The following is a 27,219-nucleotide window of genomic DNA, read 5'->3' as shown; positions in this document are numbered from 1 at the left end:
CCTAGATGAGGTGGCCCTTCTCCCAGAAGCTCCTAGAAGCCCCTGGGCCTGAGTGATGCCTCCTCCCTTATGCTCCCCAGTACTGGCCACACAGGCCACCATTTCTCCAATGATACCATAGCCCATCCTTCTCTACATCTGCCACGTAACTTGGCCCCTTGAGTTATGGAATGTTTGGCAAAGGAACATAGCAAAGGAATCTTGAGATGGGCCCTCAGCCCCTCCTGGTGCAGCACAGCTGAGCAGGCCAGCTAAGCCCTACCTCTGCTGGCTGAGGACCATGAGGTTCTAAGAAGGAAATTAGAGGTGTGCTCTCTGCATTTGAGGAGGGTACATCCTGAGTCAAGGGGACTGGACCTCAGCGAGGTAGCTCAATGTACCCCATACCCTGAGGAGATGAGGGGCAGATGGGAGAGGCCTCTGGGCCAGTGGAAGGTAATCTTAGGGAAGCTAACTTCTCAGAGCCTCAGTGTCTCATCTAAAGAATGAGACCACAGATCCTACCCAGGGTTGTTGTGAGAATATAATGAGGCCACATAGGTCAACCCCACACAGAGAAGGTTCTCCCTCAAAACAGCATTAGTTTCCATCCATTCTTAGTAATGGGGTCAGGCCAGCCAGGACCCAGGTCTCCATCATCACACACTTGCTCCCTCAGATTGGCCTCTGCCCTCAAGGACTCACAGAGGATCCTTCACTTTGTCTGGTGTTATCTTGTTATGGAACCCAGGAAGTCTTCACAGCAGAAAGGCATCTGGCCTGGCCTTGTAGCCAACCAGGCAGACAGAGGCAGGGGCCTAGAAGAATGGGACAAGGATGCTCTGGCAGAGAGGGTACCTTATGCAAAGGTCAGCTGTGGCTGGGCCTTTTCACAGAATCAAGTGGCTTGTAACGTTTCCTGGTGGTATTGAAGGAGGAACAGCTTGTGTGTTTACTCACCACTTGTGTTTACAAACTAGAACTTGATTGCAGGAAGTTGGTGGGCTGATTAGGGAATGTCTCTTTAAAGGAAATTGAGAAAGAGAGCTTCCTTCCTTGTAAGGTATAACAGTGCAGAAATGTGACTGAGCTCCAGAGGAGGTGACCAGCCTCGCACCAAGACCAAGGTGCTCAAACCTTCACCTCCTGTGCATTTTCCATCAGATGGAATCAGGTGGAGGCTGCTCCTTGAAGGAGCACCCTTCTCTGTGAGGTCACCAGGGACACCTCACCACCTCACTGTAACCACAGATGGCTCCCTAGGTAGGCAGCATCAGAAGCGCTGCCACAGTCTGCCCGGACTCCTACAGACCTGCATTTGCAGAGTTCGGGGAGATGTGAGAGCTTGGCTTGGCAGCCTCCAAGGGTCAGATGAGAGGACCCAGAGGTGGTGAAGGGAGTGACCAAAGAGGGACTAGGGGAGTGAGGAAAGAATGCAGGTTGTGGTGTGGATGGACCTGGGATTCAGGTCAAAATTAGGAGACACTGAGGCATCCTTGACCTATGCATCTGGCTGATCGGGGAAACAAAGTGGTCATTACATAGGGCAGCTGGGGAAGGAGTGGGGTAGACGAGCCCAGCGTGGGGGTCTCGTTGAGGTCAAGAGCCCCGTGTAGCCTCTGGTGATGTCTTGCAGGCTCAGGTCGAGGGCCAGAGGTCGTGTACTGGGGAGGGGCAGGAGGGGTAGGGCCATAGCCCCTTGGCCATAGCCCCGATCACTGCCTGCTCCCAGCCTCCTACACAGGTCACTGCTGCTAGTTGAAGGCCAGACAAAATCACATGTGTGGCTCCTTGAAAGGAGTTGGTGGTGAAGAGAAGGCTCAGGCGCCTGAGATGCTGAAGAGCAGGAGCCTAGAAGGGATGGAAGGGATGACACTGGCTGGGGGCAGTTCCAGCAGAGGAGGAGGAGGAAAGCAGGGAAGCAGCATAGTGAGGCCCACGGTGGGGCCTTTCATTTCTCCAGAAACTAAAGCCATGAGTTCTGTGCAGAAAGAAGACCCCATGCCCTCCTACTACCACCCCAGCTCAGAAACAAGTTGGCTGCAAGTTGGCTGCACATCACCAGAATACTCATAGATAATAGTGTCCTCCCCCTTAACCTAACAAATGCCACCCAAAATCCCCTAATATTGGAAGTTTAAAAACTATCTCCTTCTTCTTCCAACTGATGTCTGCATGTCTGTATATTAACCCTGTTTGCCTCTATCGAATTTTGTTAGGCAGTCAGAGATGCATCCCATTGGAAGATAAAAATGTTGGGAAATGTAGAGGAGATATTCCCACCTAAGTTAGACCTGGGACATTTTAGTTATATTTGCTAAAGTAGCATTTTTGTGTGTGTGGTTAAAAATGGGTCATAAAAGAAGACATAACACAAAGCATAAAATATGGTTTCCCTATAAAAGAGCTTGTTCTGTGGTCAAATTACTTTGGAAAACATTGCAACCTCATCAGAATCCCCTGGAGAGCTTGTTAAAAATCAGGATTTCTCGACCCATTTCTATAGTTTCTGATGCAGGAGGGCTGAGGCAGGACCTGATAATCTGCATTTTAACTCCAGGGGTTGCTGATGCTGCTGGTCTGGGGAGCATACTGTGAACCCCTGCCCCCAGGATTGTAAGGCCTTGAGAAACCCTGGCATAAAAAAAATCTGCTTAATATCCCTGTGCTCTCCCATCTCCTCAGACTGGCTTTCCTTTGTGGGCTGGAGGCCTCCCAGAGCAGGTGGCCCTCGGGGGACAGGAGGCAGAACCGTTCCCTCTTCTTGGCTTCCTTGTGTCCTTCTCTGCTCTTTACTTTAGCTCACCTGCCATTTATGTAGCGCCTGCTGGATGTCTGGACCCTAGAACTCTTGTAGGTACCAGCAATCCTTGCCTTTTCTTCTCCTGTGCCCCTCCCCCACACTTACCTCAAGCCTGCCCTGGGAGTAGAAAAAGAAAATACTGATTTCTACTATGAAACAAACTCAATGAAGGAAGGTGCAATTTTAACTGAATGTGGCTCTTTTGGCAAGGTTTATTCTGGGGCAGCTGGGCTCCTCCAGGACACCGGGCAGCTGCTCCAAGCCTCCTTGCTTAAGACAGTAAGGACAAGCAGCCAGGCTGCCTGGTGAGGGAGTGTGGGTCCAGACAGCATCTCTCAGACATTCATGTGCATGTGGGTCCGCATGAGACATTGGTAGACACAAGTTCTGATCATTGGGTCTGAATGGGGATCGAGTATGTATTCCCAGCAAGCCCCCATGTGATGCTGATGCTGCTGGTTCCTGGACCAGACTCAGAATAGTGAGGTTGTATTTTGCTTTCTTGGGAAAAAAAATCTATTGATCTCTTAGAATTACAGCAATAAGTATCAACCCATGATTCATCACCCTTCAAAAACTAAAGGCTGCCTCCAGCAGCTAGGGCTGATAAAAATTCTAGCTGTGTCATCTTGGGAGAGTCTTTTCAGTGTCCTGACCCTGAGTTTCCTCCCTACGATATGAGGCTGATGATGCCTAGCTGCTGGAATTGTTATGAGATTTCTATGAATTCACCTATGCGATGCCCCCGTGGTGATGTCTGATATGCCATAGGCGAGTTCCCTCTAGTGTATCCATTCTGGGTGCTTGGGAGGACTCTTTCCTCATTCCTGAGCCCAAGGAGGAGCCCAGCTGGGAGCTGCCTCCTCAGGCACTGTCACTGCCCACTTGCGAGCTCTTCTGGGCTTCCTCTATGCCCGTGCAAGCAGGGCTGGGGGAGCTACTGCTGCTCCTCCTTTAACAAATGTTTATGGAGCTCCTGGGGGTGAGGTCCAAGATGAATGAAAAGTGGGCCTCTGGTCCCAACTCCAAGAAGCTCAGAGTCTAGTGGAGACCAAGTTGTAGATAGCTGCATACAATGGATACTACATACAATGGCATGTAGTAGCTCTTCCCTAGGGAAGGGGTGCTGGGGGAACTTGAGGCAGGGAGGAAGTAACTCTGGGAGGGGGGGAACAGCATCAGAAAAATGCTTTCCAAGAGAGAAGATGCCCAACCTGAGTTTTGAAGGATACAGAAGGAATTTACACTGCTTGGAGGAGTGGAGGGGATGGCATTTTAGGCAGTGAGAATTCTGGCGAGCCAGGGGACCAGAGTAGAAACCTATGTGGGGAAGAGGGGCTGAGGCTATTAAGACGGGAAGGGGGCAAAGAGCTCAGCCTCTACCTGGCAGGGGGTGGAGGGAAGTAGGACCATGGTGGTCCAAGAGGCTCAGCATTTTAATGTCAAGAAGAAAGGAGTTGGTTGTCAGATGCACTAGAGAAATCAGGGGACTTTAGAGTCGACTATAGGGCCCTTTGGATGCAGCCACTAAGAAGTCACCGGTGCCCTGGATGAGAGCACTTTTGGGGGCAAAGGGGACAGGAAGTAAAAAGGAGTAAGTAGGTAAAGATTCTTCCATGAATTGGGTGTAAAGGAGGAAAGAGGAATAGAACAAGAAGCCCCAGGGAAAGGAGGGGGGTAAAGTGCTGTGCTGCAGACAAGATTTTGAGCCTGTCCGCTGGTTCCCCAGAATGCCAGTGCCGAAGGCTGCAGACTAATATTAACAGTGAGTGACGATTATGGCACTACTTGCTAATGTTTGTTGAACTCTTCTTAGGTACCAGAGTTTTCTGTACACTATGTCGACTCTGTGAGGCAGGGACTGTCATTGTGCCCATTTCACAGGTGAGAAAACGGAGACACAGCAAGATCAGGGACTTACCCAAGGCCACGTGTCTGGGAAGCGATGGGGCTGGGTTCTTAGGCCAGGCCCGTGACACCTTGTGCTACCAGCACCATCTCAGCTACCATCTTTCAGGGACTCCCAGACCCATCCAGTCTTGGGCCAGACGCCAGCACTTGGGTGGGGGAGGAGGGAGAGTCCAAGACCCCGGGTCCAGCCCCCTAGTGGTCTGATGGGGAAAAGACACCCAAGTGCCCAGCAGCTGGCTCTGGGCGGACAGTTCCAGATAGAGAGAACCCTCAGCCCCAGGGCCTCGCTAGCCTGTGCCCCTGTAGCCCACTCCATAGCGTGCCACTCTGCCCATGGCTAAACCTAGTCCTGCCTGAGGAAGACAGACTTGTGGCTGAGGTCAGCACAGAGACCTTCCCCATCGAACCTCCAGGTTTGGGCAGTTCAGTTTCCATGCCACTTCTGGGTAAATCTGGTAACCTGTTTGGTCTCAGCTGCCTGCTCTGGCTGGGATGAGGCCAGCCCTCCTCAGTAAGCTTTGCCTCCCACTCCAAACAACAAAACTGTGAGGTGGAAAATGGAGAAGCTGCTAGAAGGAAAGGAGCAGGGGAAGCAGAGGAGGCAAGGGCTCAGCCCTCTCCTGGCACAGCAAGCAGCCCAGTGCACGTCCCCGCCTGGCTGTGTGACCTTGAATGAGCCAGGTGCACTCTTGAGGCTGCAGGATCCTCTTCATGCAATAACAGATCCTTGGTCCCAATATTCTAGTTGTCTATAAGCACGTAGAAATATTTTGCCTCCAGATGACATGCAAATATTTTCCTCCTAACTCCACTTCTTCCTGAATTGGTGGCTTCCTCTGAGTACCGCTATACCCCACCCTGTTTTCATGACAACCTTTCGAGGTCAGAGAGACCCAGCTGGGGAGACGATGAGCCAAGGACTATGACTCACTCTTGGTTCCCCACAAGATCCCTCCATGTTCGGGACCTCTTTCCTGGGCACCATCTGGCACTGGGCTTGGGGTGGGGAGGGCGGGGGACTGCCGAGACCGCTGAGACCTGGGAAGGCCTCTCCTCTCCCAGAAATGAGTGTTTTTCCACACCCAGTCTGAAGTGGATGTCACAGTGAGGCTTACTCCTCTGGTTTACCGGTGGTTTCTGTCCCAGGAGGCTCAGCTGACAAGGGAGGTGGAGGAGGACAGTGGATGCTGGCAGAGGAAGGGGTGACAGTCCTGAAAGGCTTAGCCAGGGGCCTGCCTCGCTGTGGTGAGGCCCAAAAGCATGTGTGGAAAATAAGCAGTCGTGAAAAAGAAAAAAAAAAAGACGGGTTCCGAGAGTTCTGGGCACCTGCTGAGTGCGCCACACTGTCCAGGCTGCACTCCAGCACCTTCCAGGCACTACTGCCTCTCGATAGCCTGCAGGCAGCCGCTTCATCCCACTCACAGAAGAGAAGTTGAGGCCCCTAGGGATTCCCAGCATGGGCTCCTCCGGCTCCTGGGAGGTGGGGGAGGGCTGGTGCAGAGGAGAAACATTTGCTAGATGGAGCGGGGACCATCTAGCAAAAGGGGAGTCATAGGTGTCATGTTCTGCCTCACGTGCCTTTCCTGTGTCTGGCAGGGCTGGGAGGGGCCCCTGCATTTCCTGCTTGCCTGCTAAGTCCCTGCATTCAGCCACTCAGGCTCGCTGCCCTCATGCCTGCTCCCAGGTCACTTCCCTGGGATGAGGCAGCCACATGTCCCCATCAGCCAGGTCCGCTTGGGACAAAACACCCAAACCTCAGTCCTTTGATTCTGATGGGAAAGGCTTGAGGTGGCTTTGGAAGTCGCACACCTTCCTGCAACAACACTCAGGCCCCAGCCAGCACCTCCCCTGTCCCACGACCGCCACCCCATCCCCCCCAAGGAGCGGGTCCCAGGACAGCCCTGGACCTGCACAGGTTAGGGCTGCTTCCTCTGGGCAGGGTTAGGTCTGCTGGCCCTGCTGGGGAGCTGGCTGGAGGGGAGGGGGGTCTCCTGCCCCAGGTACCTGCTGTCCCTCCCAGCGATCCAGGCTGCCCGAGCCACCGGGAACCTGGAGGCCTAGGCTCAGCGCTGAGCACGCGGACTCAGCCCGCCCTCCTGGTGCTTCAGGCAGAGGCCGAGAGCCACATACATGGCTTTGTACAGAATCTGCCATTGGCGCTGCTGAGACAGTGTCATGGGGCAGCCTGGTCTGGGCAGGGAAGGAGCAACTTCCCTGAGGTCAGGAGAGGACTAGGGTCACTCTAGGCAAGTCCTGCATATACACTCAACCCCGGAGGCTCAGGAGGAGAAGAAAGGAGCACAGGGCATTCCAGGCAGAAGGAGCAGTACACGCAAAGGCCCCAAGTGAGCACGTACGAAAGGCAGCGCAAGTAGGGGGCTTGAACTCTGGAGTGGGCAGTGGGGATGAAATAGGATAACTGCCTGGTACCCTCAGCTGTGGGTGTGCCAGACTGAGGCAGAGGGTGTCACATGAGCACTGGCTGGAATTTCCTAACCTCTGTCCTGTACCTTGCTCGAGTTAGGAGGGAAGTCTGGGATACCTCTTTCACGATTCCCTACCTTTCCCAGGCCCATCCCACAGTTACCTCCTCCAGCAGGCCCCCAGGATTGCTCAGACCACTCAGATCTCACTCTCTAGTGCCTGCAGCCTGCATTTTGAATTTATCACGCTTCTGTCCTGGCTTATTTTGCTACCCCGCATAATGAGCATTGGGAAAACTATCTCCCTCAGCACCAGGCACAGAGCCAGGATTAGGCAGAAAGTAGATAAGGGATAAAGTCAATCAAACTGCAAATCCTCTAAAACTCCAGGAGACTAGCTAGGGTAGCTGCACAGCAGCTAGGGCACTCTGTGCCTGGAAGCTTGCACCAAGCGGGGACTGCAAAAGTTTGATGAATGAATGAAGGTGTGGATGAAAGCAGGGATGGATGGGATTGGAGGCCCTATAGACTGTTCTCGAGGGCAGTAGTCAGGTTCCTTCACGGGGAGATGCAGTAGGAAGATAAGCACAGGTGCCTGTCTGTGTCCTGGTTCTTCAAGGCCCATCAGCTGCGCCCTCACAGCTGTCCTGGGTTCAGCTACCTGTTGCCCAGGGGCTATTCAGAGGCCTCAGGAGACACAGGGTGAGGGGGCTTTGGAGAGGGGGGCAAAGCCAGGATGAGTGCAAGTGGGGATGTGGTCTCCTGGCCTGCAGGATGGAGAACCTGTTCATCAACCGCTTCATGCACATGTTCCAGTCTTCTTGGAGTGACTTCGCTGATTTTGAGAAGATCTTCGTCAAGATCAGCAACACTATTTCTGGTGAGTGTGCCTTGGGGTTCTCTCGTGGTGCTGGGGAGACTGGCCTGGGAACTAGCCCACCCCTCCACCCCCCACTCCAGTGTGGCAGCAGGCTCAGCTGGCCGGGCCGCCCTGGCCTCCCCAGCACCCACAGCACCCTGCTGATCACCCTCATGCCCAGAGGCTTCTCCTCCTTGGACATTCGGGACTGAGCTCCCTCCACCTCACTTCATCATCAGAGGTCTCAACACGGTCAGAACTTTGTGTTTACATGAATCGCTCATTTATGATACTTCTGAGCAGAGCAAAGGCAGAACTTAAATGTGTTTTTAAAGCATTTACCAAATAGCAACTTTAGGTTCCCTCAGACTCGGAGGTGTTGAGTAGGTGTTGGCTCGCAATAGCATCGTAATTGCTGGGGTTGGCCCAGGAAGGGAAAAACAGCAACAGAAAGATAAGGAAACAGGAAGGATGATGAAGAACGGGCATCGAAATAAGCACCTGGGGGGCAGCCCAGGTGGCTCAGTGCTTTAGCGCTGTCTTCAGTCCAGGGCTTGATCCTGGAGACCTGGGATCGAGTCCCACGTCAGGCTCCCTGCATAGAGCCTGCTTCTCCTTCTGCCTGTGTCTCTGCCTCTCTCTCTCTCTCTCTCTCTCTCTGTCTCTCGAATAAATAAGTAAGTAAGTAAGTAAATAAATAAATAAATAAATAAAATCTTTAAAAAAAAAAGAAAGAAAGAAGCACCTGGGGAAAACTGCCTTTGCAGACTCCTCCCCAGGAGGGCTCTCTGCTCCCCTCCTTCTCCCTCCTTCTCCTTCCATCCTGGACAGAAGGACCCAAGTCCCTCTTTCCTCTACAGGCACAGTGTCATACTGCAGATCTCTAGAATGAATTCATCTTGCTCAACTGAAACTTCATGCTCACTGATTGGTGACCCCGCGTTTCCCCTCCCACAGCCCCTGGCAACCACCATTCCACTCTGATTTTATGAGCGTGACTGTGTTAAATACCACGTGTAAGTGGAATCCTGCAGTATCTGTCTTTCTGTGGCGGGCTGAGTTCCCGTAGCATGACGGCCTCCACGTTCATCCGCACCGTCACACACGGCAGAACATCCTTCCTTTCTTAAGATTGTTTCCACATCTCAGCTGTTATGAAGTGCGCTGCAGTGACCGCGGGAGTGCAGATATCTCTTCCAGATCCTGATTTAAATTCTTTTGGATAAATACCCAGAAGTGGGATCACTAGATCACATAGGAGTTCTAGTTTTAATTTTTTGGGAACTCACTCTCCTGTTTTCCATAGTGGCCACACATTTTGCATTCCCCCCAACAGTGCACAAGGGTTCCGGTTTCTCTGCATCCTCTCCAACACCTGTTGTCTTTTGGTTTTATAATAGCCATCCTGACAGGTATGAGGTGATATGTCATTGTGGTTCTGATTTGCATTTCCCTGGTGATTAGTGATATTGAGCATTTTTTCATATACCTGCTGGCCATTTGTATGTCTTCTTTGGAGAAATGTCTGTTCAAGTCCTTTGCCCATTTGTTAATCAGGTTATTAGTTTTTTTTTATTGAGTTGTGGGAGTCTTTACATATTTTGGAGATTAACCCTTTATCAGATGGTTGGTTTGCAAATGTCCTCTATTCTCTAAGTTGTCTTTTTACCCTGTTAACTGTTCCCTTTGCTGTGCAGAGCTTTTTTAGTTTGATGCAATCCCATTTGTCCATTTTTTGGTGTTGTTCCTAAGAAAGGAATTCTTCAGGAACCTTCTGAGGCACCAAGGGTGGTTCAGGGAGGACAACATAGTGGCGTGGCCTGACCCCGTGGTCAAGCAATAGGGCATAGCCAGGGGAATCTGTGGTTGAACAGCTGCCTAGCGAACCCCTGCGAGAAGGTACCCAGCAGGGACGCTGACCCTCAGCCAGGGTCAGAAGGGCTGCAACCTGGGTTGCCCCCACTCAGAGTTCGGGCAGGGCCACAATTTTCTCCCCTACAGAGCGTGTCATGAACCACTGGCAGGAAGACCTCATGTTTGGCTACCAGTTCCTGAATGGCTGCAACCCAGTGTTGATCCAGCGCTGCAAGAAGCTACCCGAGAAGCTCCCTGTGACCACAGAGATGGTGGAGTGCAGTCTGGAGCGGCAGCTCACCTTGGAGCAAGAGGTCGAGGTAGGACCTGGTTGTCTGGTGACTTCGGCCAGGCCAGCTCAGATGGCCAGGTCACACTCTGTCAGGCAGAGACCACTTTCTGCCAGCTGGTGCTCACCAGCCTGCAGGCTGCTATGTCCAGGCTCATCGGCCAGGCTGACGAGATGAGCTGCCCTCGGTAAAGTGGTCTCTTCCCTTCCCTGGGCACTGATGGAAAATTTCCAATGTAGGAGGAGGAATTGAGGGTGACATTTCTCAGTGCTTGGAGCTAGGAACATGTCAGTATTTTCAATAGCAGTATCATTAATTAAAAGAGGGGTCCCTCTCAGTAGAGGCTGGTTGTGAGCCAGGCTTCATGAGAGAGGCTTTATACACAAGGCTGCAAAATTGTCACCAGCCTTGCAAAGGTAAGGAAATGGGAGAAAGAAGCAAGCCTTGCAGCAGAAGAGGAAAAAAGGGAGAAAATGGATGGAATTTTTAACTTTCTAATTAGAAATGTTGATGTCTTCTGCTTCTGCCCTCCCCCTCTCTCCTGCTCTTCCTCTGGCTCACCTGCAGGGATTTGAGGGCCCAGAATAGTGCTTGCTCTCCAGGCGGTTAGTATCTTCCCCCAGAGCCAGGACAAGGGGGCCTCCTGCCCCTGCCCCCCAGGTGTCTAGGTGGCCTCTGTTTCTGGTCATCATGTCTGATTTGCTCAGCTTGCCTTGGGGCCCCAGCTAGAGATGGATGGTCTGTGCATCTGTGGACAACCCTCCCAGCTCGACACCCTGCCCACCGGGCTCTAGAGGGTCGCCTGCCCAGCTCACAGTCCCCTGCCCCAGGGCAGCAGTCCCAACCCCCTCACTCTGGACCAGCCCAGGCCCCAGACACTACCTACTCACATGGACAGCTAATCAGGACAACACACACCCCTACACGGGCACATACTCACACATGCATGCACACACAGCAGTATTCCCTTGTAGATTTAATTTCTGGATGGATTAACATTGATTCAGTGGCTATATGTTTCACACTTCAAGTCAGAGAATCAGAACCTTGAAAGCCACAGAATCCTAGAATTAGAAGGGACTGTAGCCCTCTGGCAGGGGGCTACACAGCGTCTGCTTGGGAGTCCTTGCCACTTCACGGCTGGCCGTCTTTGTCACAATAGTCACCTTTCCTCTGAGTGATGGACTTGAGTCTCAAAGCAATAAGCTAATAGCTGCCACTGACTAGAGTCTTACACACCATCTTTCACATACCATCTCTTACACACATACCAGCCATCTTTTGCAGACCTCTCATCTCCTACAACACAAGTCTTAATTCCCTGAATTAGTTATTAGGGCCAGGAAAATGGAGCACGTGGGCCAAAAAGAGAGGACAGGGACACCAGACAGGCAAGAACATCAGTGTCCACTGCAGAATCCCCAAACGTCAGAACTAAGAGATACGTTTTCCCCCTCACGTTTCGGAAGGACGAAACTGAGACCTAGAGAGAGGAAGTGGCTTGGGATAACAGAGAAGTGTCTCAGGCACAGGTCCAAATCCCAGGGCCCCTTGTTAGCCTGCCCTCATCACCGTAACTAACCTGGGTCTTCTCGAGATGTGATCAGCAGCCACCCCTGTGCAGTACTCACAATGGTCATGTCCACTCTGAAAATCCAGTTGTCCAGCCTATCACAGAAGCCCACCCAGCCCTGTGACCCAGCAGCCCATGTGTCTCTACCTCCTTGACAAGGTGATTCCGAGGGGCCCCATCACACACTCTCCTGAAACCAGCTTCTCCCCATGCTCCTGCCCTCGTGAGCAATGGGCGCAAACCCCATCCTCCTCACCCCTGCCCCCCACACACTGCAGACAGACTGCTCAGAGCTCATCACTGGTGTCAGATGACTGCCATGGTCCTTTGGGTCGCAAAAGGAGGAAGCTGGTGGCCAGGCCCTTGGCTCCTGTCCCATCTTTGGTCTTTGGTCCCCCTTAGAGGGATTCCTGAAGCCTGTGCTTGGTGGCCCAGCACGCCCTCTACAGGCAGAGTGGTGGACACACATCTCACCTGAGCACCTGTGGAAACTGGGCAACCCTGCAGCAGCACAGAGCCCACCCCGCTCCCCAGCGGCATCCATTACTTGCTTAAAATTTCTTATTATTTTCTTATTATTTTAGAAGAAGCGCCACCTGTCCTCTACCCAAATTCTTCAAGTTCTGGCCTGAGTAGACCCCAAGTTTATGAAAGGAACCCTCACAGCACTCAGGGTGGGCTCCCTGTAGAAGACTGAACAATATTCTGCAAAGAGTAGCTTTCTCCCTTCCTCAAATCCCACTAGCAAGTTAATTTTTTTTGAAGTATAATAACCACAGAAAAGAACCCAAATCAGGAGTGTCAGCAAGCTCAGTGAATTTTCACCAAATGGCCCCACCATGCCACCAGCCTCAGACCAGGACACAGGACACACCATCCAGGGATACAGACCCCTCCTGCCCCTGAAGAGCCTACCCTCCCCCAAGCCCTAAAGACCCCCTCCCCGAACCCTGCCTCTCTAGATCCTGCCCCTGCAGATACCCCCTGCAGAAGCTTCCACCACCAAAGAGCCACCCCCACTTCTCCTCCCAAAGGTGACCAGGTTGTGACACTACGTAACGGAGGCCGGGTGCGGTGCTCTTCTGTATTTGCATTCTCTTGTCTGTTTTGCCTGCACTCTATCTGCTTCCTTATTACACTGCCACCCTGCCACTGCTAGCATCTTCCCTGAGGGTCAAGCAGCTTCCAGTGACATACATCCTTCCCATTACCAGAAAACCACCACAACCTCTGAACGTTCTGGATGTCAATTGGCCTAGAGTCAGAGAACAAACTGTAAATTCTGACCCTAATCAGACACTAGGGGCCTCTAGAGCCACCTTTCCCTCTCTCTGGGCCCGAGCCTCAGGTCCATCTCCAGCTGGGAGTGATGTGGACACATTTCCTCTTGCCTCCCGCAGCAAGGAAACATCTTCATCGTGGACTTTGACCTGCTGGATGGTATCGATGCCAACAAAACAGACCCCTGTACTCTGCAGTTCCTGGCAGCGCCCATCTGCTTGCTGTACAAGAATCTGGCCAACAAGATTGTCCCCATTGCCATCCAGGTAGGCTGCCTACCTTGCTCCTTTCCTAGACAGCTCTGGGGCAGCCAGGGCCTAGGCAGGAGTTCCCTGGGTGTCTCCACCTTAACCTCCAGGAGGAGGAGGCCACTCTCCTCACATCTCCTAAGGAGGGTGCTGAACGCTGAGACTCTGCCAGATGGACCAGGAAAACAAGATCTTAGGGCTTCCTGGCAGCTGTGGGGAGGGCTGGCCACGAGAAGCAGAAAAGGCTCCCTCCCCAAGGTACACTCGACAGGTTGCTGGCAGGGCCAGCTGCTCTGCTAAGGACCTGCCCTGGGGTAACATACTACATCCCTCCCACCCGCCCAGCATCCTGACCAGGGGACCCAGGTCAAAACAGCAAAAGGGAGTCTGGCAGGTGAAGCTGGGAGAGGAGCTGGAGACCATGGCCACCAGGGTGCATCATGGAGGTCAGGAAGCAGGCCAGACCAGCAATGCTCCCTTCTAGTGCCCTAATGCCCGTGGATTGTTGTTTTTACTAATGATGATGGAGGAGGAGAAAGAGGACCAGTTTGGGTGACAGGAGGCAGGGGCAGAGCTTCATCTCTCCAATTCCTGGCTGCCCTCTGCTTCCTCAGAGCACCCAGCACATTGTGACAGCTGGTATGTAGACAGGAAGAAAGAACACGCAGGACAGGACTAGATGTAGTTCTGTGCAGGGGGCTGCTGCCCCGGGGCTCCTTCTGGGGACAGGTGGGCAAGCATCCAGCAGACTTGACTTTGAGCCAGCTACAAACTGGGCATTGAGTGCTACGGGCATAATAGCAGCTGGCTTGCCTGGCGCTAACCCCATGACAAGATTGTCCCAAGAGTTAGCCTGCACAGTCCATAGTCCCTTACCTGCAATTCTAAAATCTAAAAAGTCCTAAAACTGCTAGGTTTTTCAAAAGTTTGCACCAAATTCATTGGCAGCAAAACTTGCTGTGAACCAAAAGGGAAGACTGTATAGAAGCTTTGCCCCATCCAATGTGGTATGCATGTCTGTCACTATAGAAATACTGCTGTGTTTGATTGTAAAATATTCTGTTGTCCAAGACTCAGAGCAGGGGAGAGAGGTGTCACATAATGAAGTATATATGCTGCTAAAAATCCTAAAACTTCTGTATTCTGAGACACCTGGTCATCAGGGTTTCAGACCAGGACCTGCCTTTATTTATGTAATCATCATTACAACCCTCCAAGGTTGGGGACTACTGCTGTGGGTCATTTCCAGCAGGTGAGAAAACAGACACAGGTGCACACAGCACAGTGGGGATGGGTGCCAGGCCGTCCAGCTCCAGAGTCCAGTCCATACTCGCCCCAAACCCCCACACATCTCCTGGTCACAGGGGCACATCTTCCCCCAGAAGAATTCCCAGCCTATCAGCCTTATGCTTAAGAAACTGAAGCAAAAGATAAAGGGACAGGCGATGGAAGGGAAGCAAACAGAACTAAGAGACCTGAGGAGAGGAGCCATTTACCACTGGCAGGCTCCCTGAAGCCGCCTGTCCCTCCAGAGTCTTCATGTGGCCTAGAGTCAGGGGCCTGGCTGCAGTCCCAGGTTGGCCGCTTGCTAACAGGCGTAGGACCTTGGACAAGTCACAATGTTCCTGAATCTCTTCTCTCTACTGAAAATGCAACCTTTGCAAACTATAAAGAACCATGAAAATGAAAGCCAGAGGATAATAAACCAAACTTTCGTTCTTAGAAAGGCCAAGAAAATCAATAATGCCATTATGAAGCTAATGAAAGAAAAAAGAGCGAAAATATACAAGAGTAGGAATAAGAAGACATAATCACAAGGGTGTTTGTCCTCTTTAATGGTAATAGCATGGCAACAAATTTGAAAAGCTGGAAGCAATGAGTAAAAACCTGACACCACTCCAGAGAAGCTGAATGTCTAGCCTGGTAAGGGGACCAGGTGCTGATCAGCCAGCCAAATTCCAGCCAGCCTTTACCCAGCAGACACTTCCAGGACTCCTTCAGGTGTTTCAGCTCCAGAAATCATTTTTTTTAAGATTTTATTTATTATGAGAGACACAGAGAGAGAGGCAGAGATACAGGCAGAGGGAGAAGCAGACTCCCCATGGGGAGCCTGGTGTGGGACTCGATCCCAGGACCCCAGGATCACGACTTGAGCCAAAGGCAGACACTCAACTACTGAGCCACCCAGAAGTCCCAGCTCCAGAACTCATTTTGTGAAGCTGGCATAACCTTCATGCTGAAACCCTGAACAGGCAGGTTTCCAAAGAAAGTTAAAGACCAATCCAAGTTACAAATAAAGATTTTAAAGGAAATCCAAAGATGATATTAACAGAGTGAATACAGCAGTGTCATGAAGGACTAATAGGTCATAACCAAGCAGGGTTTCTTCCAAGATGTTTCAATAGCAAGTAAACTTCCGGTGTAATTCATGACACTTATAAGGAACAATCTTTTGATTCTATCAATTGACACCAACAGGGAACTTGATAACATTTAGGAGCCACAACTAATAAATATTAAAATACCTGAAAGGAATCTATGTCCCTGTGATAGAGACAGGAAACATCACCCAAAAAATGGCAACCCTATGGACACCTGTAGAGTGGCTCAGTGGTTGAGCATCTGCCTTTGGCTGAGGGTGTGATCCCGGGATCTGGGATCAGATCTCCCTCTGCCTATGTCTCTGACTCTCTGTGTGTGTCTCTCACGAATAAATCAATAAACCTTTTTTTAAAATGGCAACCCTAAAGCCATTTCTGTTAAAATCATAAATAAGAATGCTGATGTCACTATTTCACTCAACACCGTCCTGGAGGTCCCGACACCAGTGACAAATAAGAACATAATCAATAAGCATGTGGAAAAAAAACAGAGAAGACTATCTTTTGGTGATGATATGATGATGGATCTAGAAAACCTAAGAGATTCTCATTTTTCAAAAAGTTATTAGAATCAATACATAGGTTTAGCGATGTGTCTGGATAAATAGACTCCTTGAAAGCACCAGTAGTGGCTCTCCATACTAACAACACGATATCAAACCATATAAGCTGTAAAGTCATTTTAAATGCTGTAAAATCAAATCTTTTTCTAAATTTATTTTTATTGGTGTTCAATTTGCCAACATACAGAATAACACCCAGTGCTCATCCCATCAAGTGCCCCCCTCAGTGCCCGCCACCCAGTCACCCCCACCCCCCGCCCTCCTCCCCTCCATCACCCCTAGTTCGTTTCCCAGAGTTAGGAGTCTTCATGTTCTGTCTCCCTTTCTGATATTTCCCACACATTTCTTCTCCCTTCCCTTCTATTCCCTTTTATATTCAAATCTTAACAAGTGCCTTTTTCATATTGATCAAGAAAAGTTTATATCATAATAGGGTCAGTTCTATCAAAGTTAAACCTATGAATTTAATGTATTTCCAACTAAAATTTCAGTTTCTCCTCTCTCTCTCTCTCTCTCTCTCTCTCTCTCTCTCTCTTTGGTAAGGGGTGGAGAAAAGTTGAAGGTGAGAAAATCAAATAAAATAATTTAAAGAGTCATGTGGAAAAAGACGTATTCAAGGAAAGCCAAAAGGTTTTTTGGAAAAGAAAAAAATGAGGACTTCCTTGCTCTTATTACGGAATACCTTAAGGTCTCTGTTCAACACAGGTGCTACGCATCACAGACTGGGGGTGAGAGTGGGGTAAGTGTAAAGAGGCCAGAAATAAGCCCAGTATATAAGAATTGAATGTAGATAGTGGTGGTTTCTCAACTCAGTGCAAAGGGGTGAATTTCAATGATGCAATCACAGCTGCCTTCACAGAAGGAAAAGATTAAATTGGATCCGTATGTCATACTATTAACAAAAATAAATTTCAGATGAAGGAAAGATTAAAATAAAAAAAGTAAAAAGAATTTAGGAGAAGGACGTATAATATGCCCGCTAAGGAGGTTCTTAAAGTAAAACAGAAAACCAAGAAGTAATAAAGGGAAAGATAGGTATATTGGATTGTCATGTTTTAAAAATTAAATGATAAAATACACCATAAACAAAGGCAAAAGGCAAATAATAGGAGGAAATAAGTGCTCTACAGGGACAGATAAAGGATGAATATCCACAATATACACATAGTTGCTTCAAACTGATAAGGAAAAGACAAATATCCCAATACTAAAATGGGCAGAGAATGAGAGGCAGTTGATAGAAGAGGAAACGTATGGAAAAATCAGCACAGGGAAAAATTCTCCAGGTCACTAATAGTTAAGGAAATGCAAATTAGTTACAATGAGATATCACTTCTGACTCATTAAGTTGGAAGCAGAAAAAAAAAAGTGGGATCGCGCAACCTCTAGCAAGGATGGCCTCCCCAGCCCTGGCTGTGAGCTGCTGCAGGCCAGGGCGAGCGCACACTGTGACACCTGGGCCGGGGCAGCTCACACGCCTTACCGGGGCGCGCACCTGTGCGGCTAAGGTGTGCCTCTGAGGTTCTGGATTGCGGTGGGTGGTCAGAGGGTCCCCAGGGCGGGGTGGCATGGCCAGGCTGATGGGAGGGGCGCAGGGTACCAACGCCACTGAGCGGGCGTGTCCCAGCTGCATGAGCCCACGGGATGGGGGGAGGCGGGGGAGGACACTACCTGCCCCAGAGAGCAGCCTTCCCAGCCCTGCAGCCTCTCCTCTGGTGCCCGGGCAGTAGGATGAAAGCGCTCCCAGTGAGCATGCACATGCGAGGACATCCCAAGCATGGCTAGTGGCAGGAACACAAACTTGGAGACAATCCGAAGGCAGTAGAGGATTGATTGAATGAAATCTTTTATGTCCAGATGATGAATTGTTGCACCACCATTAGTAAGAATGAACTTGAGGTATCACAGCCGACCCGAGGGGTTTCCACAGTGAGTTAACAAAGCGGAAAGTAAGACACAGAGCAGAGATCTCATGTCATCCATGCAAACTGAATGCACAGTGCAGACGGGGCAGGGCCGGCACCTGTGTGGGTATGGAGAGGTGCCCCAGGACACAGGTGCACCGGTAATGAACACTGGGATGGACTGGTTAGGGCACAAAGTGAGCCAAAGAAAAAAGAGACCTTCCTTATCACAGTGTTCAATTTATGGGAAATTGAACAGGTAAACACATCTGCAAAAGAAGCTGGATTATCAGGTTATTTTTTATTATGCTCTTCTGAAGTGACTAGAATTTTTTTTTTACGATAAGATTTCTAATCAGAAACAAAAAACTACTTTGTTAATAAAAACACAAATTTAAAAATCAAAAACAGCAAGGTATTTCATGGCACATTCTGGAGTCCCACGGTACCACTGAGCCTGGACAGGAGTTGGGGGGACAGCATGATGGGTAGCAGGGGACAGCCCAAGTCAACATGGCCTTAGAGGCCAGTGTACAAGTTCAAGGAGGAAGCAAGGGGGAGTCTGGACGAGGCACTGAGTGAAGAGATGGGCTGAAGGCAGTGCCCAGGAATGAACAGTGTGGGTCCCATCCCAGCTCAGCTGTTTGCCCAACCTGTGACTTGGGAGACCTACGCAACCACTCTGAGCCTCAGTTTCTCCCTGCTGGTGGGGATTAAATGAGATAGTACAGCAGAGCACCTGGTGGCAGAGGGTGTCCTCAGCTGCAGAGCCAAGTTCCAGAGCGTGGCAGGCCGCCCATGTGTTCTGGGAGACCAGGTGCCGAGTCAGGTGTCTGTGGGGCCAGGCAATTAGGACAAAATGAAGGAAACTCGGGAGGGGTGCCGGCTGGGGGAGGGGCAGGACAGTGGGTGAGGGGGAGCAGCCAGGGAGGTGGAGGCAGTGGCAGGGAAGGGAGAAGTGGGGTGAGGGGGGTGGGAAGGGTGCAAACAGGGAGGGCAGGGGCCGATGGCAGAGGTGGCACCATTCAAAAAGGATGAGTGCTGTTCTATAAAAATGTGCATTCAGAGTTCACAGACCTAATTTTTGAAGACGACCTGATAATTCGGATTTTTACATGAAATTATCTGATATTAAAAGTTAGCAACTAAATTGCATTAATAAATAGACATGAATATTGGGAAAGTCATGGGATCCCTGGGTGGCGCAGCAGTTTAGCGCCTGCCTTTGGCCCAGGGAGTGATCCTGGAGACCTGGGATCAAATCCCACATCGGGCTCCCGGTGCATGGAGCCTGCTTCTCCCTCTGCCTGTGTCTCTGCCTCTGTGTGTGTGTGTGTGTGTGTGTGTGTGTGACTGTCATAAAGAAATAAAAATTTAAAAAATTCTTTAAAAAAAAATATTGGGAAAGTCAAACCTTCCTATCCCAGGCGAGCAGAGTGGAGCTGGCTGTCATAGAGCACTTGAAACATGGTGAGTCAGAGCCCAGGTGTTCTGGTACATACCTGATTTCAAAGGCTTAGAATGAGGGGAATATATTGAGTAAAATAAAATTAGATCATTAGCAGAAAGTTCACCTGTTTCTTTTTACTTGTATTACTGTGGCCACCTGATACGCGGCTTGCACTGTTTCTACTGGACAACCGTTTGCCAGCGAGAGACAGGGAAATCACCTCCCAGAACAGTCCCTGTTACCTTAAGGAGTCCACTGAGTTTGGCCCCTCCGCCCAGTCCCGGGCGACCGTCCCCCTTGGTCTGTCAGTCGGCTAACCCGCTGGTGTCCCAGGAGCCGGAGGCCTGGCCCGCAGCTCCCTGAGCCGTATGCTGCTCCTTCCACTCTGGTAGTTCCTTCTCATCATAAATGTTCACCCCTCCAAGGCTCCGTGTGCTCCCCTGAAAGAGGTCAGGACAGCACTCGCGTGACCTCACCCTGCTGAGTCCTGAACCCGTGCAGGCTAGTGGCTGTTGTCATGGGCAGAGCTGGGACCAAGGAACTGGAGGGCAGGGAGGGCCGAACATAGGGTGACTTCCACAGAGGCGTCAGCTGCCAGATCATGGACTTTGGGGGCTTTATTTTCCTGCATTAAGAGGTGATCTTTTTTAAAGAAGAGGTTGATATTACCTCCTGTTTGGCATTTTAGAAAAAAGTCACCTTGGCCGCGGTGTGGAGTCCAAACTGGAAAGGGTGCGGGCAGGCCTGGTCTCGCCTACAGGAGGCAGCTGGCTGCAGGTCTGGGCTCAGGTGACCGTACCCTTGGCCACTGCAACCCCAGGACCCTAGCACCTGGGGAGCCGGGGACCTCATCCAGGGCAGAAAGGGAAGCAGGTGTGGCAGCTGGAGGCTGCGGAACAGCAATGTTTAAGGGAAGAACAGAGGAAGGGCAAGTGTGGGACACGGAAAAGCAGCCATCAGAGCAGTGGGCAGAAACCAGGAGGGAGGAAAGCTGGGGGCCCGAGCGACGCACTCAAAGCACCCGGCCTGCTCCTTGCTGGGATTTTCTTGCCATCTTAGTCACTCGCCATCACTCTGGGAGTAAGCAAATAGTGCTGCAGGTGGCAGGACTGGAGCTCAGAGAGGCTCAGGAAGGTGTCCAGCGTCCCACAGATGATGTAGATGATGTCGTAAGTGATGTCACTGGGGTGGGAAATGCAAACCTTGGGCTCCCTGCACTCCTTGGTGATCCTCTCATGACTAAGAGGCCCCTGTTTAAGACATGTGGATGGATTCTTCTGGAATTTCCTGAGAAGCCAGGCTCTCCTACAGCTATATAGAACCAAACATTGCCATTCATTTTCTTTATCCAATGTATCAGCTCAACCAAGTCCCAGGAGATGAAAACCCAATTTTTCTCCCTTCGGATGCAAAATATGACTGGCTTCTGGCCAAAATCTGGGTGCGCTCCAGTGACTTCCACATCCACCAGACCATCACTCACCTTCTGCGCACACATCTGGTGTCTGAAGTCTTTGGCATCGCCATGTACCGCCACCTGCCCGCAGTGCACCCCATTTTCAAGGTAGGGCAAGCTCCTGCCTTGCCCAGCAGAGCAGGGCGTGGGCATGGTGGGGGGACAGAGGGAGGGAGCTGGGGCACGGACCACCCCACGGGAGGAGCCAGCAGAGAGGGGCCCTTGGAGAGATGCTCAGGAGGCAGTGGTACAGCTCTGAGCCTGTGGGTTCCTGAGGACACAAGGCCTGGGCCCAACACAGGGCGCCCTGGCTGGCCTGGGAAGAAAGTTTGAAGAGGCCGATGAGGTCAGTGTGAGCCTCGTGTGATCCGCGGTGGTAGTCCCCACCATCACCACGCTTCTGTCTTCCTGAATCCTACTGGCACCGACTGCTGGGGTGATGCAGGCTCAAAATAGCTCTCTGGGCCTGTTTCCTCATCTGTAAAGCAGAGAGCACTTGCCTCATAGGATTACTGTCAGAACCAAAATAGTTCACGAATTCAGAGAGCGTAAACCCATACCTAGCACCTAGTTAAACACTTGACAAATGTTGGCTATTATCATTTTTATCATTATCATGTCACTCAGCATCGAAGCTGCATTCCCCAGGCCTCCAGCAGCCCCTCTGCATCGGACTGGGGTGCAGGGTGCTTGGGGTCTCTGGGGGCCCCTGGGGGTGCAGACCTGGCCAGGATGAGGCCTGGCCAGGCCTGCTTTGAGGCCTTCTCCTGCTCTTCCCTGCAGCTTCTGGTGGCACACGTGCGGTTCACCATTGCCATCAACACCAAGGCCCGTGAACAGCTCATCTGCGAGTATGGACTCTTTGACAAGGTGGGCACCTCCTATCCACCTCTGTGGGGGGGCCCACTTCTCCAAACCTCCACCCCCATGCCAGATTTCCTCTCAGGAGACAGACCTCTAGGCTCTGTGATGGTTGTGGGTGCCTCAGAAGGGTTGGAGGCCAGAGGCACTCACAGTGACAGCTCCCCACGTCCTCTGGCCAATTTGTGGCACCTTCCATACCAGTCACCTCTTCCCTTCCAAATGCGCTGCTTGCTTCTCACCGCTTCTTCTCCTGGCCTGTGTCACCCTGTAGACTTCTCCTGCTCCTCCCCATCCTCTGGCCTGTGGGTAGAGATCCTGCCTCCTGGCACCCACTCCTCCCTCTCTCAGCTGGGCCTACCACCTGCCTGTCCCTCACATCCTCCCAGGCAGCACCTTGCCCATTTGGACCCCCTGTGGCCTTACCACGCCTGGACCCTCCCAGTATCCCTCACTCCTGCCCCCTTTCCTCTTCGATCTCCCATTAGTGAGGCAGTCACATCATCAGTGAGGCTGAACCACCGTTTGGGTTGAAAATGACAAAACCCAAGTCAAACTAGCTGAAGCTGGAAAAGAAGTGTATTCTCTCAAAACCCTGGACATAACAGAGGCGAGAGCGCCTCTGACCCTCCCAAAATGGACCCAGGGACTCGAATAATGGCCCCAGGGACAACCACACCAGCTGGTACTCTTCCTCTCTTTCCACGGTGTTGGTGCCATCCTCCCAGTCAGGCCCTGCAGACAGGCTTTCCCCCAAGGGTGAGGGACTGGGACCTCACCACAGGGAGCTCCAGGCTCACGTTCCCACATGGCGACTGCCATCTCCCATCCAATTAGAAGGTCCAAGGAGCATCTCCAATCACTCTGGCTTGGGTTAAATGACGCTGTGAACCGATGTGTGGCACCTCAGGATGCAAGTCCTCCTTTGAAGGTTCTGTGGCCTGACTGCCCAGCCACCATGTAAGCCTACGTCTCAACGGCTGGGATGAGGACCAGGATCCCTTCTTATGTATCTCTCCAGCCCTCACCTAAGCAAACACTGCCCTCAGGAGAGCTGAATGGTCCTGGGGGCTGGTATCTGCCCCTTTAGCCCAGAGATGAGGTCACTGAGAGCAGTGCTTGCACTCTGGGCAGCCTGTGCTCAGAATGAGAGCAGGCCCCGCCCTCCTGCAGCTGCCCCCTCGTCCCCCGTCTCTGCACACACCCCTTCCACTGCAACCTCTTGCACTGGATGGGGCACAGGTGCCTCCCCGTAACCTCCTCTTTGGGCTGCCCTTGGTATTCCCTGAATTAAACATCCCACCTCCCAAACTCACAGGACATGGGCTCGCCCCTCCACATGCCTGGCCACCCCAGTGTCCTTTCAGTTTCTTGTGGAGAGCTCTGGGCAAGAAGGCTGGAGAGGGCTGCCCAGGTTCAGCTCATGGTACTCTTTCTCCTCCCACTCAAGGCCAACGCCACAGGGGGCGGTGGACACGTGCAGATGGTGCAGAGGGCCATGCAGGACCTGACCTACATCTCCCTGTGCTTCCCCGAGGCCATCAAAGCTCGGGGAATGGACAGCACAGAGGACATTCCCTACTACTTCTACCGGGATGACGGGCTCCTGGTGTGGGAGGCCATCAAGACGTGAGTGCACGCTGGGGCTGTGGGGCCTGCTCTGTGCAGAGCGAGGGGAGGTCCTGGAGGAGGAGAGGCCCAGGGCCTGGACGGCTGACTTAGTGGGCCAGAGATGGCTCCATTGTCAGGGCACTGATAGAGGGAGGAAGGAAGGTGGATGTGTGAGTGTGGGTGAGTGACCGGAGTCTGGACATTAAGGAATAAGTCCCGGGGTCACCACTGGAGCCCTGCCCTGGGGCCCGGCTGCAAACCTGGGCCAGGTCATCCGCTCCTAGCTGGGCCCCTCCTCCTGAGCCAGGTTCACGGCCGAGGTGGTAGGCATCTACTACAAGAGTGACCAGATGGTGGTAGAGGACCAGGAGCTGCAGGACTTTGTGAAGGATGTTTATGTGTACGGCATGCGGGGCAAGAAGACCTCAGGTACACACTGCCCCAGCTCTCCCTCTGGCTCTCCCTTCTGCTCTTCCCTGCCCCTCTGACTGCCCTTGGGCAGTTCTGGCCCCAGCATCCACCTTAGCACCTGGTGCTGGGGCCAGAGCCCCCTAAGGGGACCCCTGGCCATCAGGAGGCCTCATGGGCACTTCCCAGGGACTTTCTGCAGCCACTGAGAACCAGGATGAGAAACATCAGAGCCCTGGCCAAGCTGCTGTCTCTCCCAGTGTCTTGCCCATGGCTGGGCCCCCCGAGCCCATGTGGGGGAGCTCAGGGCCTGGAGTGGGGTGGGGGAGGGTGCCCAAGGGTCATCAGTCCACACCCCCAACCCCAGGGCCTCAGCCAGCCCCTGGCTCTTCACTAGGTTTCCCCAAGTCCATCAAGACCAGAGAGAAGCTGTCGGAGTACCTAACAGTAGTGATCTTCACGGCCTCAGCCCAGCATGCAGCGGTGAACTTCGGCCAGGTGGGCAAAGGCTGGGCGGGACATGGCTAGGGTCACCTTGACTGCTGCTGAGGGGCCCGGCCAGAGCCACCCCTCTTTCTGGTCTTCTGGGGCTGGTCTCAGGCAGCCTCAGGGACATGTTCTGCCCACTAAGCTGAGGGCAGCAGCCAGCGAGGGGACAGTAGGCGGCCCTGTGGGAGCAGGAAGCCTAGTACAAGGAGGGCAGGCGTGTGGCCGGCGCTCTCAGTGGTGCAGGGAGGGACGTGGGCCACTGCAGGCAGTGGGACCAGCCAGGGAGGCGCGCCTATGTCTGTGGCTGTCCCTGCAGTATGACTGGTGCTCCTGGATCCCCAATGCCCCCCCAACCATGCGGGCCCCACCACCGACGGCCAAGGGTGTCGTCACCATCGAGCAGATTGTGGACACGCTGCCAGACCGTGGCCGCTCCTGCTGGCATCTGGGCGCAGTATGGGCACTGAGCCAGTTTCAAGAAAATGAGGTAAGCACGGGAGACATTCTGCCCCTTCTAAAGGGCAGGTCACTCGGATGTAACCCATTCCTCCGTCTCAGGACTTTGCAACCTAAGGGCTTAAGCTGGACACCTGCTCTCCAGAAATCCTGACTTCCAAGGCTGGGGGTGCCCAGGAGGTCCTCAGGCCTGCGCCTGGATGGAGCTTGGAGCAGGGGAGCAAGGGACTCTGCTCCCCGGTGACTACCCCGAGGGAACGACCAAGAGTTTCCTGGGAATCTTTCCAGACATTTCCATGCACACACCCTTTACTGAACCTAATGTCAAAGCTGGGTATCTCAGGATCTCAGGCACAACCCTGTGGCATTAGCTCTGTGTTGCACAGAATGATGACCAGTTCTACCAGCCCCAGACCCATGTGCCATTTTAGGGGGCACTGAGGTTGCTTTGGGGACTTTGCTAATGTGTTAGTCCTCCACTAACATCTTTGTATACATGTCTTTGCACATGTGTTCAGTAGCGCCAGATGACGTGTTCCTAGTAGAGGAATTTCTGGGCCAAAGAATGTTGAGACGATCTGTCCTCCACAAACTAATCCAAAATCTCACCCTTTCCAGGCCTGGGTATGAAACTTTTCAGTTTTAATAACCCAATAACTTTTATAAAGCTCTATCTAGTTTGAATTTGCAGACATCTGTGTGAGTGTACAAACAAGCACAGTACCCCAGCAGGGCCTGACCATGGCCGTCCTGGGCCGGAGAGGCAAGCGCTGGCTCCTGTGCCCCTGTTGCCTGGAGCCCAGATGGGAAGGCAGGACCGTACAGCCGCGTGCCCACCACAGTCCCCCATTCACTCATGTCATTACACACCCTGGTAGCCACCCCACAGCAGGGCAGTTATCTTTCCCATTTATCTGAGACCCCAGACCAGGAGCATTCTTGGGGTGCTCTCAGCAGGTGGCAGTGGATGGAGGGAGGGAAATGAGCACATGCTCCCTCGCTCACTTCCCAAGAGATGGTCTCTGGGGGTGAGACAAGGCCTGTCATTTGACATCACCTCAGCAAAGATTAACCTGTCTGTATCTGGGCCCTTAGCTGTTCCTGGGCATGTATCCAGAAGAGCATTTCATCGAGAAGCCTGTAAAAGAGGCCATTGCCCGGTTCCGCAAGAACCTTGACACCATCGTCAGCATGATTGCTGAGCGCAACAAGAACAAGAAGCTGCCATATTATTACTTGTCCCCAGACCGGATTCCCAATAGTGTAGCCATCTAAGAAGCCACCGGAGTCAGTCTCACTTGGATATGGCCAGATGCTTGAGGCTAAGCTCAGGTCCCAGACTCCAGCCTGCCCAGGTGGGCAGGCACCCAGGTGGCCCTGGGGCAGACCTTGCAGCTTGCTTTTCTGTGGCTGCCACGATTCCTCAGGCCCAGGCTTACTGGCTTCAAACCAAAGGATGTCCAAGTTGGGCCATGTTATGCCTAAGCTTCAGTGCATTCTAAAAGTTTTTCCCTCAATCTTTAGTGAATCCCATACTCTGATCAGAGTGGGTACACTGCACAAATCTGTCTGACGCAGAGTAGGACTGTGTGGCCTCCTGCCCTGCACCCAGCTCAGTGCTTCCACACCAGACAGCAACAAGAAGACAACTGATAGACATCTGTTCTCATTGGGAGGCATGATTATTTCTGTTCTATTTATGCTTAGTCCAATTTCTTGCATATACTAGATGCCCAAATACATCCTTGTTGAATAAATTAGGAATTGTCATAAAAATAAAGAAGTGCATTCAAAACAAGTCTCCTTAAACATGCTATATTCCAATCAACCCAAACAGCTCACATTCCCTCTACCCACCAAAAAAAAAAAAAAAAAAAACCATAATCACTGTGATTCCATCTAGGCAAAAGTGCCCCCTGCCAAAAAAACCAGTCTAGATAGAAGGTGGTTTTCCCAACTCGTTGCTCAGAAAGCTCCACTTTTTCTTCAGAACACCTCCCAAATGTCATCCACCCTGGGGAGGCGTCTTTGATTCTCATCTCTGCCCCCCGCAGGGCTTTGTTCCCCCCCCCCCCAGGATAACTACTGTAATCCTCCCATGTAGCCTCTCCCTTGGACCTAGGGCTCCTGCAGGACAAGGAACTCACCTTCTATGTGTGCCCAGGGCTGGCACAAGACCCCAGCCTGCTGCTCCCCCATTTTTCTCCTGCAAGGCACCTGACAGGTTCTAGGCACTACCTTGGGAGCTGGGGGCTGTTTTCTCTAATAAGAGAAGACTCAAAATGATTTTTTAAAAGATTTTATTTATTCATGAGAGACACAGAAAGAGGCAGGGATATAGGGATAGGGAGAAGCAGGCTTCATGCAGGGAGCCTGATGTGGGACTCAATTCCAGGATCACGTCCTGAGCCAAAGGAAG

General features: G+C 52.0%; 1 protein-coding gene across 4 annotated transcripts in view; it reads left to right on the top strand.

Moving 5' to 3' along the window:
- The window catches only part of ALOX5 (arachidonate 5-lipoxygenase), a 59,615-nt gene extending 33,017 nt beyond the window's left edge, over positions 1 to 26,598 (top strand). For all 4 annotated transcript variants that reach the window (XM_049102986.1, XM_025466401.3, XM_025466400.3 and 1 more), the window contains 10 exons: positions 7,890 to 7,996; positions 9,977 to 10,149; positions 13,093 to 13,239; positions 20,880 to 21,083; positions 21,759 to 21,845; positions 23,287 to 23,465; positions 23,755 to 23,876; positions 24,253 to 24,353; positions 24,661 to 24,831; positions 25,896 to 26,598. In XM_049102986.1, the coding sequence (XP_048958943.1) occupies positions 7,890 to 7,996; positions 9,977 to 10,149; positions 13,093 to 13,239; positions 20,880 to 21,083; positions 21,759 to 21,845; positions 23,287 to 23,465; positions 23,755 to 23,876; positions 24,253 to 24,353; positions 24,661 to 24,831; positions 25,896 to 26,075 (1,471 nt within the window). In that variant the 3' untranslated portion in view covers positions 26,076 to 26,598. The remainder of the gene's footprint in view (positions 1 to 7,889; positions 7,997 to 9,976; positions 10,150 to 13,092; positions 13,240 to 20,879; positions 21,084 to 21,758; positions 21,846 to 23,286; positions 23,466 to 23,754; positions 23,877 to 24,252; positions 24,354 to 24,660; positions 24,832 to 25,895) is intronic.
- Positions 26,599 to 27,219: the final 621 nt, after the last annotated feature.

Source organism: Canis lupus, chromosome 28, assembly GCF_003254725.2.
Source record: "Canis lupus dingo isolate Sandy chromosome 28, ASM325472v2, whole genome shotgun sequence".
NCBI lineage: Eukaryota > Metazoa > Chordata > Mammalia > Carnivora > Canidae > Canis > Canis lupus.
The sequence above is the reverse complement of the archived record's forward strand: the minus strand, read 5'-3'. Positions and strand labels throughout refer to the sequence as shown.